Source organism: Schistocerca serialis, chromosome 5 (assembly GCF_023864345.2).
Source record: "Schistocerca serialis cubense isolate TAMUIC-IGC-003099 chromosome 5, iqSchSeri2.2, whole genome shotgun sequence".
NCBI lineage: Eukaryota > Metazoa > Arthropoda > Insecta > Orthoptera > Acrididae > Schistocerca > Schistocerca serialis.
The window spans coordinates 463,816,146-463,834,717 of NC_064642.1; the positions used below are offsets into that span (position 1 = coordinate 463,816,146).

Genomic DNA, 18,572 nt, shown 5'->3' on the forward strand with positions numbered 1-18,572 from the left:
TGTGACTCAGCATCTCTACCATATGGTGAGTGGCAACTTTCCTTTTCATAATATTCTTACATTCCATCCTGGATTTTCCATTGTTTAAAACTTAGTAATGGCATTTCTTTATGTTCCTGGTCGAAAAATTTTCCCATCTCAAAAATATTGTGTACTCATTCATGAATGGCCATACTTAAATGACAGTTTTCTCTTTCATAAGTTGAGAGAAAAAGAAGCTGATAGAAATCTTCACACATCAGGCATGGATTGGCCTTGTTTGTGGCTGTCAGAAGTGTGAACTTTTCCTACACCAAGACATGACAGACAAGTTTCTGGACTTTGAAAACTTATCACATCACTACAAAGTTCGTCAAACTCTTTTAGGAGAGGATACAAAGATATCACAAATACAGAAAATTAATTTCAAGGATTCAAGCCTTGCATATTACACCGATTGACCTCAAACTTAATTAAACAGATTTGCAGGTGTTTCTGCTAAGCCTTCAAAATTACATACCTGCACAGTTAATCATCCATTCTATCAATTCCAAATGCACCCAGAAGATGAAGTAGTAATGAAAACATGCTCTCCTCTGGATTTGGAGATGATTAAGTTTGATTACCTCCTTAGAGCATTGTGTTGACGTGAAACAAATGTAATTTATTTGTATCAAAGTGATGCAGGTGTTTTGTAGAAACCAAACTTCCTGTCTTCTAATAAAAAGATTTCAATAAAACATTTATTCTAACGTATCGTTAAGTATTGCACCATAAATGTTTCCTTAAATAACAAATGCATTTCCCTAGTTTTCTTGAAATGATGAGAGTGCCACTTTGATCAGTATGGTTCTACTGTTGCCTTTGAAGGTTAAGTAAATGTGAAAGCTTTGAAAGCCAGTGGTGGCTCCTGGGAGAAGGGCTGAAGTAAAGGGATGAAGGGAAAGGCTTGGAAGGATTTAGGAAATGGGGAGAGCGTCTTTCCTCATACCATCCAGTGAGTCTCCCCTAACCTGGGGTTCAGTGCGACTCTTCAGAACAGCCAATTTCCTAAACACCCCCCGTTATTTTCCTTCACGGCTCCTTTCCCTTCAATTCTTCTGCCAGAAGGAGATATTAGTTCCTACAGCGTGCACATGTACTTAGCCTTTATGGAGGTTTCCTCTTGCCCCACTTGAACTGATTTTGTTTATCTTCCCAATTAAATTTTCAAAAATATTTTCATTGAAAATATTTATTTTTGTATCGTGTAAACTGGCTGGATCTAAAACAGATGCCAAGAACAAATGGTATCTTTCATAAATTATTTTAATTTTCATTTCTTATGAAAACATTTATTTACATCACAACAAGGAAATTAATACTTCGCAGATAATTAACAGCACACTGAAAAATGACTCAGATTTGTGGAGATAATGCCAATGTACATGTGTTCTTCTAGTAACATCAACATGATTTTCTTTAGTAATTCTCACAGTGTCTATGACTGATATTTCAAGATTTGGGGTTGGTGACATTTATACAAGTTAAAAATATATATAAAACAATAAAACCAGATTTTCTAAGGTTGTATCAGGTATGTTTCGCTTACAGAAGACCTTTTTATGTAAGAATAGCAGTCCTTAATGTAAAGAACATGTTGGTATAAACTGAACAGAATTGTTTGAAGTGGAAACCATTAGATTTACTGACAAAGCCTCTGAAATAAATTAATATCACTTTGGCAGTTTAATATAAAAATGGTAACATGACCTCAGCCATGAAGCTACAGTATGAGTGAATGCAAAAGTAAATAATTTGAAGATATTTCACTAGATTTTGCAGGTACAACACTCACGTATTTTAATATAAAACACTGAGTGTAGTTTATTAATATTACAAATTGGTCATCTATTTTTATACACAAAAATCTCATATAAAAATAGAATATAAATATGTAACAGCTACTTCCTTTAATGGCCAAATATGCATGGAACTGAAGCACTATTCTTGTGAAACAACCTAACATTCCACTATCTCAGTCAAAATAAGAAAGTATGTATGATAATGACTTCCCAGCAATACTGCACTGTTGCTGGCCAACAGTTCTGTTGTCCATGTAAGCTCTAATATTGTGCCCTTTGTGAGCACATATGTAACCACTGAGTGATGCAACATATGTTACTGTTTAACAGTATCAGTGCAGTGTAAAATATATTTGTGGAAGGGAGGCTGCATATGCCAATTGTATCTGTCTGTAGGCATGCTGCTGATATTTCTTTTGGCCATATTATTCCACAGGCTTCCACAACTCCCAACTGAAGTCACTTTCTTATTTTGAAAGCAATGTTTACATAATTTCAAGCTCTAATTGTTAGAAACTTAGTACATAGATCTAGGAACTGGGATAAGCCTCTTAAGGTGGTGGGCTTGATTTGCTGCAAAAATTTCATCAAGATCTGATCATCAGTGATAATTTATGTGCCTCAAATGATGAATTACCTACATTTATGGTAGCAATGAACAGTTCCGATATGATGAAAAGTCTTAACACAACTTATTAAAGATAATTGCACAGATTCATTTCTTATCACATTAACCACACAGAAATAAAATATCACATTTACTTTCAGTTGCTAAATAGTTGCAGTGAATTATGGAGGCATGCTAAAATTTTAATTATGAAATCTTCATGGGTTATCAGCCGAGTGGTGTCTTCTAGTAGCAACGTTTCAATGGATTGTGTATCCATCATTTTCTGGCGAAGGTCATCTTCACCTGAAGATGTCTAATATGCAGTCCATTGAAATGTTGTGACTAGAAGACAATGCCACTCAGCTGATAACCCGTGAAGATTTCATAGCTGAAATACGCTGATAAAGCCTGCAATCACATAAAATTTTAATGTTTATCACAATGAGTCATCTTTGCCTCAGAATAACAGTTCAGATTCATGATGTTTGAACAATGTAGGTTGTAATACTAACGCCATGTGAAAATAGATAATTAACAACATTATTTCTTAAAAAATATAGCCGCCATTGTAAGACCAACTGTTAACATGCTAAAAAGTTGGAAGTAAGTCTCTGAAGGGTCAGAGCTGTGTTGAGATTTATCAGTCATCTTGGGTGAACTGATGCTTCTTGCATTAGGTAGTGCTTTCACAGCTGATTTCAACAGTTTTGAGAATGAGGCACAGTGGAATTGAGAAAAACATTTTCAGTCTTTCTCAACACTTTATACAATTTAAAAATCCCTTATTTTTAAATAAAGTTACTTAGAAAGTAGCACAGCACATTAATAAATAACAAAACATTATTTACAAGATATACACTAATATACAAAATTTTCACATCTACAACTGAGCACCATTAACATTATTGTGATTTGAAAACAGATTGATTTCCATTTCTGGAAAATAGTTATGTCACCTTAGTTTGAACTATTTGTGACCAATGATTTTTGTCTGGAAAACTACGCAAATTATCATGAAGTTATTTGCAACTGGATGTGCCCAAAAATACCCACACTGTTAAATTTTAGGAAAATTCAAAGTAAATTAACTATCTTAACTCTTGCTGTACTTTAAATTTATTTTTCGACGAATTTATGACCTGGTAGACGTTTTCTTTCAGCTCTAAAAAATGTTTTAAGGCATTCATAGAGCATTTATCTTAGGAAAAAGCAGGTAATTCTTAAAAGTGGCTGCACTGTACCTAGAACTCCTATACAAGAACAATTTATTCCTTTTTGTCAAATATTATGGACATTTTACATATTATGCTATTTTTGCATTCTGCACCAGATGTACTTTTTGTTGTGCTACTTTGTTGCGGTAATGTTATCAACTAACATTTATTCCTATCACAGCTTCCATTTTTTTTGTTAACAATGGAAAGCTCTTTTCCACTACACTAACGAACACTAATTCCTTTCATTTGAGTGAACATTATTTCCAAAGACTGCTTGAACTTCTAGCAACATGAACAGAAATCACTTCCACAGCATTTACAATTAATTTCATCATTTCTGGTAAAAATTATTTCACAGTAAACTGCTTACATTTATATCCTAACATTCTATCGTACACAAATGGCACATCACTATTTATGAACTAGTCAGGAGTAAAACAAAGTTTGGACTATGTACTCAGTGAGATTTAAATTTTGAAGGCTATGATGATAAATATTTTGTATCAAAGCTTTTCTTCTCTCTACCCTTCTCCACTCCTCCCCTCCCTAGCCCTCTTTGTTCAGAGTATTTTTACTGCATAAATCTGTTACAGTTACAGTAGTAACTGTTGCTGAAGAATGACAGGTAACTGATTAGTATTGTTCAACATTGTTTCACAAATTTTTCCACATTAACTTTAGCAAAAACTTTCCTACTCTTGCAATTGTGGTAATCAACAGTTTTCAATCATTTTCATGTAGCCATGCTACAGGCAACTAAAATGCCAACCAGTTTTATTAGTAGACCACAATATTATTGCACATGGAAGTGAGGGCACTTCATTTGGCTTATTGTGGATTCTCATATTTCATGAGGACATGCTGAACCACTTTATATCATATGCACAAAGGTCTTTAAATCACTCAGTGTGATTCACTTTCATTAGTCACCACTAGACTTTATTGTATTGTCATCGCATGTTTCTTGCCATGGCAGACTAAGTGCAATAATATCATGGTCCAGTAATACTGCCCTAACTGATCAATAGTTGAGACTAGAGCTCCTGCAGCGTTTTGTAACACCTCTGAACAGAGCTTTCCATTATTTTACATCCTTCAACTGCTGCCTTTTTTTCCCCTCCATTCTTATTTGAGAACTGGTACTGCATCTAAATGTGCTCAGATAAAACATACCACAGCTCTATAGGAGTTTGTAATGTAACAGCAATGTTTAGGGGCAACAGAATTTCTGGCAGTATCAGGTTTACAAGAAGTTATGAACAATGGTGCTCATCCCTCCAAACTTTGGAAGCCTAAAACTGGTGTCCCAACAAGTTTGTAGGACTTATTGCAATACTATCTTAGCTGAACTCCTTAATTATATCTGAAATTGATATATATGTTCCAACAATAAGACCCAGTGCTGCAAACAGGACTAGGAAACTGTTCTTCATAACCATTAAGATGAACTTGAGTTGAGTGGTTTCTTTGTTCCAAAATGTACAGCTTTGTATTATTGCAGGGAAAGCAATTCCAAGTGCTGACAGACAGAGGGCACCAAACAGAGATATAAACAGCTCCAGATTTGGAATTGCAACAGCCAACAGGACTGCAAAAAAGAACAATTTTTATCACTTTAATAACAGATATAACAACACACACACACACACACACACACACACACACACACACACACACACACACACACACACACACACACACACACACACACACACAGAGAGAGAGAGAGAGAGAGAGAGAGAGAGAGAGAGAGAGAGAGAGAGAGAGAGAGAGAGAGAGAGAGAGAGAGAGAGAGAGAGAGAGAGAGAGAGAGAGAGAGAGAGAAAAAATATACCGAGAGCCACCAATGGAAAGCCATTTCATTTCATCATTTCATACATCTACTTCCATGACTGGCCAGTTGGCAATCCAGTATATGATGAATGAATTTATTAATTCAAATGTCATATGTTATGTAATAGTAACATGTTTGATGTAGATAGTTGTAGTAATGACCTAACAATGAAGTTATGGTATCTGTATTTGAATTCTGTATTTAAGTGATATGCATGAACCTTTTACAAAGAACAGTTGCAGGTAGAAGTTATTATAGTACAATATTATGATTTGTGGCAGGATACATCCTAAAAACAACACTGTTGTTTGCTTCTACTAAACAAGCAAGGTATTTTTAGTTTCTCTATTCAATATCAGCACACCTCATGACTCCACATGCAATAACATTTTAATGAATATGCTTGGCTCTCACCACCAGATGGCTTATAATTTGTCTAACTGCTGCTGATTATCACATTTCCACTGAGCACCCTCCCCTATTTGCATTGATGCTATCACACAATTATCAACTTACTGCATTTTCCTCCCTTCCTCCCCCTCCCCCGGTCAAAAGTTAAACTCTTGAGTATGGATAGTTTCTGTGTGACATTTTGTTCAACAATTAGTGTAATTGTATATTGACTATGTTTTGCATTTAGTCTACAATATGCTGTTAAAGACATTTATACTTACATGTGACAATGACCAGGGAAACACGAACAAGGTATTCAAAAATAACTTTATGAGGATGTTTCTCAAGCTTTTCACTCAAGTAGCCATTCCATGTTATATCTATGGCCACATAGTTCTGTAAGCTGTGAGTTATAAAAATTGAGATAGCCAACATTATCTTCACACACTGTGCAAGTCTGGAAACAAAATTTAATCCAGGGTTAGTTTACAGTGAGTTATTCTTTCTGTACTTCTAGTGAAATTTATTAATGGGGGAACTAAAACAAGAGATTCAAAAGCATGCATCTGTGCCAAAGTTACGTTATTAAAGTTTTTAGCCACAAGCATATATTGCCGTATTCCAGAAGAGCTGTATCCAAACAATTCATCTGTAAAGGCCTACGTTATTTTCAAAGACTATTTAGCAAGTGATTGTCAAGAAAGTGATTTTGTTTAAGGAAGAAAAACTTATGTTTTTTTCATCATAAGCTAAGAATTTATATTAGCCAGTTTTCTGTACATTGATGGAGAAGTATCAAACTTTAAGTGCTAAGTATTCCTTATCTCTGTACCTCTGTATGAGAAGGGAAATACAGTGAGAATCCCAAAATCAGATGTGACTGGAATATTATGAATAAGGATGAAGCTTAATATTATTGTAGAAATGTAACCTCTTTGTATGTCTACTAAACATTGCTTTTATACCATTTTTAAATGAATGGTGCACCTGAATCAAGGTAAGGACTTAATATCATTTGGATGCTGCACTGGTTTTGCTTAGAGTGAAGGTGGGAACACTGATGCAGCAATATACTTGTTCAGTGCATTGATTTGAAGTAGTTTATATCAGGCCTCTGATGTCTTCTTCCACTACATGTCTGGTGATCTGGCCTTTTGATGCATTACATGCTCTGTAGAAGTCACTTCAGTCTTCTCTAATCACAGCCACAAAGTCCAGTGCTATGTACAACTGCTGCAATTTGTGGTTTTTACTTTTTCTCCAGTCATCTCCATCCTTCATTGCCCCAGACATCGGTCTCAGAATAGCATTCTCAAATGTCAGGGGTTTTCTTTCTATCTGTTGTGTCACAGTCAAGGTCTCTGCTCTGTATCAGGTTATGTCACTGTCCTGTAGAGCCTAATCTTTGTGGACCTCTAAAGGTCTGTTTCCTGCATGGATTACTGCCACCATTTCCTGGTCTATCTAATCCCTTTCACCAAGTTTTGCCCCAAAGTATTTGAACTATTACAATTTCAAAGATTTACCAGCTACATCCAGAGGTATGTCATCATCCTCTCTCCTCACCACTTTTGGTCTTATTCATATTCATCTTCAGGCCTGCTCTCATTGCCTCTTCCATTAACACACTGGCCATATAAACCAGATCTTGCTCATTCTGTGTTATGAAGCTGCATCATCTGCATAGGCCAGAGGGTTGCTGCATTACCCACTTGCAGTTTACCCTGTAACATTACTACACACTATTACTACCATGCTGCTGTCACACCACTGTTGATTGTGCCATCCACATTCAGATTTTCAAAATAGATTTTCCATTCCTCCATAGTTTTCATTTGGTCTGCTATCATTTGTCCTCTTTGATCTTTGAATGTATCAACCCTTGCATAAGATCCTTTCTTGAAGAATATGACTGTCTTGTAAAAGTCACTTGTATTGTCTACTGTTCAATCCTCTTCTGCAAATGACATCTTGCAGTTTACATGCTCTCACTTTTCTGTTTGAAGAATTTTGCTCTATCTGCCTCCATGTATCCCAATGGTATTCTTTCATCTTGTTTGTCAGCTATAACATTTTAGCATGCCCAACTTCAATTTTGAGCTAGGACCATAGTCTGTCTACATAATCTCCCTCTTCTTCCAGGGCAGCAAACCTGTTTTGAATTTCAATTGAGTATCTGTCCATAATGTAATCTTATTTCAGTAGATCTGTGTATATTTTCTGGTCTGCATCTCTTCTCCTGCAGTTTTTGCATTCTTGTTCTTTCATGAATAGCTAGTTCTTTCATTTACAGCCGTAAAGTCAATGATAATACCTCTTATTCTGTTGGTTACTGCAAAGGCAACTTCTAGCTGTTGTTTACCTTATTTCCACTACAGAAGTAGCTGTAGATCTTATTAGTGCATCCTGCTCCAAGCCATCTCATCTCTTGCAGTGCCACTGTCTCTAGCCTGGCCTACTCAGTTCTTCATTCAGCAGCTTCACCACTCCAGGTATGCAGAGTTACCTTAAATTCCCAGCACCAAATTTCAGTGTGTGATTTTCCTTGATACTGAAGCACTAATCTCCAACTTTCTGGAGTTGTTTCCATTGTTGATCCATACCAAATCTGAGACTATTTCTTGGCATTTGTAACCATTTTCTTTTTTACAGTGCCCACACACAACCCCCAACAAAGTTGTTTAAATATCACTTCATTTAAGCAAATTAAGCTGTGGAGATGCAACCTCGGACAGCAAACACCTACTTATGTATTCCCAAATCCACAACTCTCGTGGGCATGCCTTTATTAGTGAGGGCTCAAATTAATGGCAATTAATTCAGATTAGGAATAGATCCCAAATAATGTAATTTGTCCCAAGATATTTTAGCAGACACAGTCACAGATCTAATGCTGCTCTTATTATTAGACAAAATAGTATTGAACATCAAGTTTAAGATACACCTGCATAACTTCTAGACACTTACATCTCTTCATTAGGGAGGTTAAGTGTTATGCTCCCTTTCACACCACTGCCATATTTCATGTAACCAAAAAATCCAATTCCAATATACAAAGTTATGATGACAACCATGGCTCTATTAAGTACACCCAGTGATCCACCAAAACTCTTTGGTGTCTTCATGCTGTTCTCCAAAGGCAGAATCTGCAACAATTTTAAAAATATTTTGTAGAATTAAATACACAGGAGTGATAAAACTGACTTATGACTGTAGTTTTAGTATCAAGAAACAAAATCTTGAACTTTAATAACTTGAAATGAAGTTTTTTGCTTCTAATTATCTGATGAGATAATGTAGCCCCAGTTAAGCCTTTTTCACTGAATGTATTGCTGCATAAAGTTATTGAAATTAACGTTTGTCTATCACTACTTATCTTACAAATAAAACATATTTAACAATGAACTAAAACTTTCTGTAATAGCCCACACATGCCTCCTGTTTAATTATATATTCACTTGTGGCATAGGGGTTTTGCACTAGAAATTATTTCATGTTAGATTCAAAATTTGTGTGAATATGAATTAGCACCATACTTCAGAAGTTACTCTTATTTAAGGCCTGCATTTATTCTTTAATATCACTGATCACTTAGCTTAATGAGTCACATTTAACCTATTTTTATGTAGTGTGTTAGATACTTACAACACCTATTGCTTCCAATGCAAAAAGCACAGTTCCAAAGAAGAGGGGTAAACCCTTAAGAGTCCCAAAAGGCTCCTTGTCTGCAAGTGTAGGAGCACTGTTGACCAGGTAATACAGTGTGATGCCAAAGCCTATCAGAGTGAGTAAATTGGCTAGTGTTGTGAATGGTGCCAGAAGTTTCAGGTTGCGAACCATGTTGATCAATATCAATGGCAGCAGCAAAATCAGCATGTACATCCTTAAATCCAGCCCACTGTAGTATTCATCAACCACCTATAATAATAATATATCTGAATTAGAAGATTACATACTATATTAATCACATAAATAGTGCTAAAGCCCTGATGTAAGGATAAGTAGTGGACTATTATTCACTTTATCTTGGAAAGATGGTCCTTCCCAGACCACTATTGGAGACTTCAATGAAAGTAATTATGTTCCTACTAGTCAATATTATCAATGATGAATTATTTACAAAGTATTTATTAAAATTGATATTGTTGTTGATACGACATTAAAGGGAATGAAAACTTCTCATTAATATTGTTATACTTACTGATTTTATATTACTGCTGACAAATACAACATACACACAACAAGTTCCCAGCTGGTAGATCAGCAAGAAGATATTCACAATGTGCCTGCAAAAATTACAGACTGTTAGAAAAATGAAATTGTTTTTGAAATTGAACAAAAATATTGTTACTTTATTAATTCAAAAAATTTAAAACAATTTTCATTGAAGATGACAAAGCATTCCAAGTTAAGTACATTTTGATATTAAGTACGCATAAATATGAATATTTTGTGATTTTAAACTTTAAACAAATGACAACAGAACATGGTAACTCTGAACACCTAGGTTATACAACAGACAAGTAAGTTTACTCTCATCTACACCAGATTTGGACACTGTGCCTGGTATGTAAACTCGATGATAGCATTACAGAGTTTTTTGATACTGTCTGAAGATTGTTGGAGCCTTATAATATCCTATATGTTTTGTAGACATTTAACATTCAAGATGTGGTACCTAGGTGATTTACAGTCTACAGTTTGAATGAAAGATATGTAGATACACATTGCAGCTGAAGTTTTCAGACTTTGAAAGATTCCTAATCATGAAAAGCAAAGTTGATACAGACATATTCCTTTGGAATTTCTGGAAGAATTGGAACAACCAAATGATTAATCAAATTACTGTGTAGAATGTATGATATAGGAGACACCCCATCAGACTTTTGGAGAAATATGATCCTTACTATATCAGTAACAGAAGGACAGATAAATGTGAGAACTGTCACACAATATAACTGATACACAATGTATGCAAGTTGGTCACAAGAATAATAGAAGAGTTGGAAAGAAAACTGAATATCTATCAGATGGCAATCAGTTATGTTAGAAAACTTCAAGACACAAGATTCAGTTTTGATGTTGTACTTGACAAAGGGGACAAGACTTGGAGGGGGAAAAAAAAACTTTGTAGGATTTGGCAACAATGAAAAAGTGTGTGTCAGTGTAAAATGTTGCATGAAATTGTGTTTTAGAATAAGTATAAGCTATAGAGAATGAGAGTTAATACACAATATGTGTATTGAAGAAGCAATGAAAGAATTAACCGAAATTTTTGGAAGTGGGATTACAATGCAGGGTTAAAATATACCAATAGTAAGATCTGCTGACATCATTGATATTTTCAGTGAAAGTGTGCTACAATTATAGGACCTGTTGAATAAAATGAATGGTCTGCTGAGCTGAGAATACAGTTTAAGCAATAGCAACAGGAATGAAGAGTTGTAGAAATAAGATTTTCGATCAACTTGTCAAAATTTCAGACTGCATCACAGACAAGGTAGCAACAACACACAAAATATGAAGAGAGGTGGAAATAAAGAGCAGAGTACCACATGCAAAGCAACTACTCCTGATCGAAAGAATTCAGCAATATCAAATAGAGGTTTCGTTTCTGCAATAAATTAGTAGTGATCTATTCTTGGAATACAGCAGTTGTATGGAAGTGAATAATGGACTTTAAGAAAACTAGGAAAGAACAAAAAATCGAGTAGTAAAGATGTGGTGTTACAGAAGGTAGTCTGAAAGTAAGTTGGCTGGTACAATAAACTAGAAGGGGAGGGGAGGGGAGAGTTACCACAGAATTAACAAGGAAAGTAATTTGTGGGAAACACTAACAAGAATAATGGCCACTGTGATGGAACATGTTTTAATGCACCGGTCAGTAACTTTCATGGTACTAGCTGGAGATGCAGAAGAAATTTGAGGCCTTCTGCAAGATGAAGAACTTGCCACAGAGAATCATGATGCAACTCTAACCAGTCAGAATACTGAAGACAAATGTATGTAAAAAAAATTTCAGCAAATGAGAAATTATATAATATATAGTAAAAAACCAACAGATGAGAATTTCACAGACCTGTTTGCATATTAGGGCAGTATCAATCAGAATAGCTACTATGTCTGCACAAGATATCTGTGGATTAGCTACAAATGATCAGCTGAGACCTCTTGTTTATCATAGTTCACAAAACACATACTTGCCTACAAATTAAGTGTGGGTAACTTCTGGAAGCTGTATTTCCAATGCAGACACTATGGGAACAGTAATGTGCATTTGCTGTGAACCTATTGTAAGATGTATTGTAGCAGAGTGCATTAAGAATATTATGTGAAGTCCACAACAAGCCATTGCAGAATTCTCTTCATGGATCTTAGGAGTCACACTCTTGTGAATACACTTACTGCCAAAGATAGATTTGCTTATTTTTATGAGTGAATTTAGGATGATCTGTCTAACAGGCAGCAAATTTGAAATCCCCAGATGCAATTGTTCAAACAGAGTGAGAGTGTCCTGTAAGTAACTACCATAAGGATATTTTGATTCAGAGGTGCTGATCTGGTAAGAAATGTGTTCATATTAAAGAAATCTTAACCTTTCCTGTATATAGACAACTGGTAATATTTCTGAGGTCAATGAAATCACACAATGCTACGAGATGGTGAATGTAAAAGCAGGGTTGTGTAAGAGGTATAGTGGTGTTTTTGTATGCTAGTGTGTTAGTCTTGTGGTACGTAGTCTTATACATTTTGTGAACATCTTTTCCAAGATGATATACAAATAACATTTCTTTCTTGATTCTACTTGCACATTAACTTTTTGAAGGTTGATTTTTTCTGAGAAAAATTTATAAAACATTATGAAGACTAGCACAAAATCTGAAGTGTGTAAATGAAGATATAATGTTAAAAATGTGTTTTCACAAGTGAAATATGTAATGAGCAATTTGACTATAATCCAGGTTCTATAGATATTAACTATTATCAACAAATTCTTGATATTTAATTGACAATATTCTATAACAAATGGGAAATGAGGCAGTGAGTTAACATCCAGAAATAAATGTGAGAAATGAATTAATCACATACTTATTAATTGTATGAACAGATATCTATATAACCTATTAGAAAAAACTTCTAGTGTTTTGACATACCAATCAAATTTTACACACACATATCCCAAGGAAGGACAGGCAAGGAGAACTAAATAATGCTGGAAGCTTTCTATGTTTGCACTAGCAATATATCTCTTGTTTAACTGCATCTGGTACGTCATCTGACTAAATTAAAATTATGTATTGCCGATCTAATTTCAGTAGACGGAAAGTGTTCTGGCCTTTGGTCACCTGACCAAAGCTCACGAAACATGGAGAAGTGAAGGATAATGCAATGATGCCCAGCTGAATAATGGCAAATTTCAGACAACACTATGGGGCTGCACAATATTTAACATACTCTGAAAATATTCAAACACTATACTTGATCATTGGACGTAGACTGTTTCGTTTTAGTTTGTGTAAGAGGAACATACATACTAATGTGAGTTAGTTTTTAGAAGAAAAGATGAGAAGCATGTAGCTATTGAGAAAGATTGGGAAATTCCTGTAACTGGGGCAAAAGAAATGAATGTTAAAACTGAACTGCCTGCTCACCCATTCCATGACAAACTGAATAGCAGCAGTTGCACTTTCAATGAATCCAGAGAGAAGCAGCTTTGAACACAAAGAACTCAAGTACTATAAAAATAATGGAAAATTCAATGAAGTGCTTCTGGATGCTTGCAGCAATTTTCCATGAGGTCACTTTTGTCTTAAAATCCGCCTTTAAGTATGAAATGGTGAGTAACTGTGGCACAGCTGTCTTACCCAGTGTATGGAGCTAGAGGTCGAAGGAAGCGAGGTCCCTCCTCAAAAGCAGCCATTGCAGTTTCCTGATAGCCTAGGCTGGGTATACGGCGCCGCCTGCAGAGCTCATATTGTGCCTTCACCAGGAGATGGATACAGTAGGTGCACAGCACTCCAATGATAAATGTTCCAACTATACCCACGGCATATCCTGCATGCATGAAGGCATTTGGCATTGCCAAGATGCCTGTTCCTAGGCTGCCCTTCAGTAGATGCAGCAACGTCTCCATGTTTCTGTTAACAGAATCAGGCCAGAAAAATTATGTTAAGTGTGAGGTACCAGTATCACCACTGCATTGCTGCATCTTTATGGGGATAATTATATAAAATACAATTAACAGAAGTCAAGACAAAACACGTATGCTACAGAGATACTTACGTGATAGGCTTTTCGACATCACGCTCTAAATGTGGTTTGTACTCTTGCTGCGCTGCACTCGCCTTCCGTGACAAAGCATCCCCCACTGCGAAGATGCCTGTACTAGCTCCATATCCTGCAGCTTCTGCTTCCTTGCTGCTGATACTGTAACAAACCAACAGCTAATTTGAATTAATGTATGATGTAGGCCCTGTATGTTTCACATATTGGAAGATAGATAGAATACATTTCTGGCAAAGAGAGAACTGGAGAAGTACCACAAAGTATGGAGAAAGGACTACTAGAGGAAGTGACATTCAAAGTTTGAAGAACATCTGCAGTAAAAGGGACAAAAACGAATTAGGTAAGATTAGAAAATTGACAGCAATATGTACTGAAGGGCAGTAGGAAGGTAAGGGGGAAGGTGAGGGAGAAGGTGAACTAATAACCAGAGTCAACATAAGTGAACAGAGAGAATGACGACGTAAATGATATACGTAGAACAAGGATGAATTTGAGGATGAGGTGTGTGGGAAACAAGGCAGATGAAGGTGACAAAAAGGAAAATTAAGGATAGCAAGTAGCAAGAAAGTAGAAAGTAGAAAAATACTTGCAAAAGAAAACGAGATTCTTGAGAATGGAGAGAACTATTAATAAATAAATCATTTAGCATGAACAGGAGTAGCAGTTTAGCAAATTATTGTTTACCAACACTTCCCAGTGATGCATGCTACCCGCCCTTTTTATTGACTTTGCTGGTCCTGGGACGAGATTTCACGGAAGTAGCAACGTATACTAACCGAGTGTGCTGCAGCTGCGTACTGTCTACGGCAGTAAATTGCTAGTGATTTTCCGCAAGGAAACCTTGAGACTGACTATGCGGGAAAGTATTTTAGAAACCAATCATGAGCCCCTCTCCCACGAAGGAAACTACTGGATTATAGAAAATACAGTCCGCCCCTGGTAGCTGAGTGGTCAGCGCGACGGAATGTCATACCTAACGGCCCGGGTTCGATTCCCCTGGCTGGGTCGGAGATCATCTCTCAGGCACTGGATGTGTTGTCCTTATTCTTTCATCCCCATCGACACGCAAGTCGCCGAAGTGGCGTCAACACGAAAGACTTGCACTAGGCGGCCCGTCTACCCGACGGGAGGCGCTAGCCACACGGGATTTCCGTAGGAAATACACATAGGATATGCATGCTGCAGAGAGCCTACTCCCTGACATCTCAGGGGCATAACCATTATTAAAAGGCACCCAGTCAACAAGGAGCATTAACGAAAAAGAAAAGGTGGTTCATATGATGTGATCTATCACCCATAGACGTTCGATGCAAAGATTTTGAATCACTTTATACATGATCACTTCCTAGGGAACAACTTTTCTTGGAGAAAACAAGTTCGCTGATGCTTCCTGGCGTGCACGCGTCTAGATAAAAAACGTAGAATTCTTCAATAAAAACTAGCATCTGAAGTAAACAGTACTTTGAACCACAGCATATGGATTTTCGAACACTATGCAGGTTAGACGTTTATAATGGTTGCTGAGCTACTTAATGTAAGTCTGGCATTATGCATCCCGAACACTACACCTGTCACATGCTTGTTATGGAAGCCAGTAGAATTCCGAAGGAACGATGTGAGATTGGGGCTTTGTGTCCCGTCGACGACGAAGTTATTAGAGGTAGAGCAAAAGTGCGGGCTGGGGAAGAAAACCATACGCTTTCAATGCGACCAAACCGAGTTTCCGCTTTAAGTGGTCACGGAAAATCTAAATCTGGACGGTCGGCCGGGACTTTGCACCACACTTTTCAACAAGAATTCAGCATTGTACCACTCCACCACCTCACTATCATAATTGTTTAAATTGACGGATATTCGAACTTAAGACTGCACATCCTACGTGTAGGTAGGCTGTGTAAACTGTCGCGCTTCTGCGTTTCCGAAGCTAGCAGTAATATATTCAGATAATGAGTTCCCTTACAATAGCATACGAGATGACCGGAAGTGATCCATTGTAGTTCACAACGTGAAAATTCTTTTTCTGTGAACTCATTACAAGCAGAACTTTAAACGCAAGACGTGTGACTGGTTCCTGACATGTTAAGATACCTAGAATGAATTGTGTCAAGTGCAGAATCTTCTAAACAACAGAAGCCTTCCTAAGATTATTTTATTTGTTACCTCTGATGGCATTTATTCTGCGTGAATGTGGACTGGACGTCTCTAACATACAGTTAATTGAAGAGATTATATATCTACCTCTTTCAACCTCAGCCGTATGAGGAGAACTAAAACGTAGGAGGGAGGGAGGGGATGCGTGCCTCTGACTTCAGTGATCCTGAAGTAAGGGTGGTGCTTCCTAGAAATCGAGAACAGCGATTGTAAGTTAAAGACACGGGTCTAGTGTAGCAGGGGATACAACCCGTCGGCTTTGGACAATGACGTCACAAGTCGCCAGAGAGCAGTTTACCATTTTCGCTTTTGCTGTTTCAGTTTCGCTTTTTTACTGATTGCTTAATAAAGTGGATCTGTTTATTCTATCTCGTGAGATTTTTTAAAAAAAGCCAAAAAACACTTAGCCACTGAAGGGAGCTACAACACTAAGAAGAATCGCTTCTCGATTGGCCACTTGTGACGTCATTGTCCAAAGCCGACGGGTTGTATCCCCTGCTACACTAGTCCCAAAGACATTATCTAATGACTGTTTTTAGCGGAAAGCAATGTGTTGCCGCTCAACGCTTAGGGGTGGACCCACGTGTTAGAATTCTGTTCTATCAAAAATAAGGAAAATGTTTATTTTATGTTACTCTAGCTGTGAGAGGCGAAAAGTACATATCCACACTACTGTATCAGGTACAATGTGAAGTGTCTGATTCCGTGCCTTTAACTATCGATTTAACAATTGTTATTTTCACAGCTGAATTCCCATGTGTTTGAAACAGGACGGAAAATATTAATGATTTTCAAACGTATGCAACAAAAATCTGGCGGCCGATTTAAAATATACCTCTTGTAGAAAGTCCCGTAGTAATTACGTTGTCAGCTAATTCCACACCACGGGACAATAAAATCACACGATCATGTTTGCCTCAAGAAATATTTAAAAAGAAAAAGCGAGACACGATCAATGGTTAATGATTCCCTTTGGATCTCGGCTAACTGAATCAAAATTGAAGTATTTGGGCAGGAAAGAAAACTGCCAACCCGAAGGTTGGTGTAAATACCACAGTGATTTACTAGACATTTTGCTGTTTAATGTGTATGCCCTTGCCATTCTACATCGGAACCTATAGTTAAAGTGGGCTTCCAACCACGGAGCAAATTTTAATTTTGCTAACTATCGTTGGAAGTTAAAGAGGGCGACAAAAACTGAAACCAGACCTCTGAATCCGTAGTCAAAGCTAAAATTCATTCTGCTCTGCCTGAACTGTCTGGTAGAGTCCAAAGAATTACGTTTAACAACGCTGTCTTCGTTTTCCATGGATGCGAAGTCTTAACATTGTCTCCCGCCTCAAAGCCATGGCGTTTCCTCGAGTAAAGAACTGCAGAGCACTCTGTCAGAGAGGAAAGCATGTTTCAGTCAGGTACGGTTAACTCCAAATCAACAAGTTATGCTGAAAAATATCTGATGTAGAGTTAACTGAAATCTCTTTCGATATTCATACCTATTCGTTACAGTTTCCAGACCCGTTGGTGTTACATTACTAAGAAAGTCGCCTTCCTGTTCGTAAAGGTGGAGGTTTCACATTAAGGCTTTTCACAAGAAAATCCAGTCGCAACGCTAAATGTAAACGTCCACGGTTGTCCGTATAATGAAGTTTCAAGCATCTTTATGGCATGCTTATGAGGCGGTGTGAGTTGGTCTGCAGTGTACTCTGTCTCTACAGTGACCAGCTGTTTCTGTGGAAAGTTTGACTACACATATTAGCCATTTTAATGTTTGATACGATCCGTCCACTGGGCAGAAATTGTCAGTGTACATGTATTCCTTACTGTCTGACAAGAATCTGTCGGATAAGAACCACCTACCTATCATAGTTCCTGAGATTTGAGATGCGTGAAAAACTGCCGCTTCATGCATGAAGTTTTAATTCATTCGTTCTTTACTATTTAAGACACTCCTACAACACAGGCCACTTAAGGAAATCCCTGAAACATGACCGCGCTTTTGACAGCTTCCAACAGCTAATCGCCAACGGCTGTAGGCGAAAACAATAGCCAACTATAAGAGTTATGAAGAGGCGTTGCTGTATAGACGTTTACAAAATCGCATTGTAGACACGCGAAGCAGGTGTACTTACACATTTGTAAGCTTTGCACATTTCTTTGTACGACTGTTTCATAATTCAAGGGTGATTTCACGAAAACAGAAATGGAAAGTCTTCAATATTACACTACGAACAGCTCAGTTTTGGTTTCCATTTCTAATA

At 37.0% G+C, this 18,572-nt stretch overlaps 1 protein-coding gene across 2 annotated transcripts in view; it reads right to left on the minus strand.

Moving 5' to 3' along the window:
- Nucleotides 1–1,317: 1,317 nt before the first annotated feature.
- Nucleotides 1,318–18,572, minus strand: part of LOC126480792 (proton-coupled amino acid transporter-like protein CG1139) — a 318,621-nt gene continuing 301,366 nt past the window's right edge. For both annotated transcript variants that reach the window (XM_050104105.1, XM_050104104.1), the window contains exons 4-10: nucleotides 14,161–14,304; nucleotides 13,743–14,015; nucleotides 10,079–10,163; nucleotides 9,523–9,795; nucleotides 8,845–9,023; nucleotides 6,159–6,334; nucleotides 1,318–5,238 (exon numbers count right to left, since the gene is read on the minus strand). In XM_050104105.1, coding sequence (XP_049960062.1) covers nucleotides 4,991–5,238; nucleotides 6,159–6,334; nucleotides 8,845–9,023; nucleotides 9,523–9,795; nucleotides 10,079–10,163; nucleotides 13,743–14,015; nucleotides 14,161–14,304 — 1,378 coding nt within the window. In that variant the 3' untranslated portion in view covers nucleotides 1,318–4,990. The remainder of the gene's footprint in view (nucleotides 5,239–6,158; nucleotides 6,335–8,844; nucleotides 9,024–9,522; nucleotides 9,796–10,078; nucleotides 10,164–13,742; nucleotides 14,016–14,160; nucleotides 14,305–18,572) is intronic.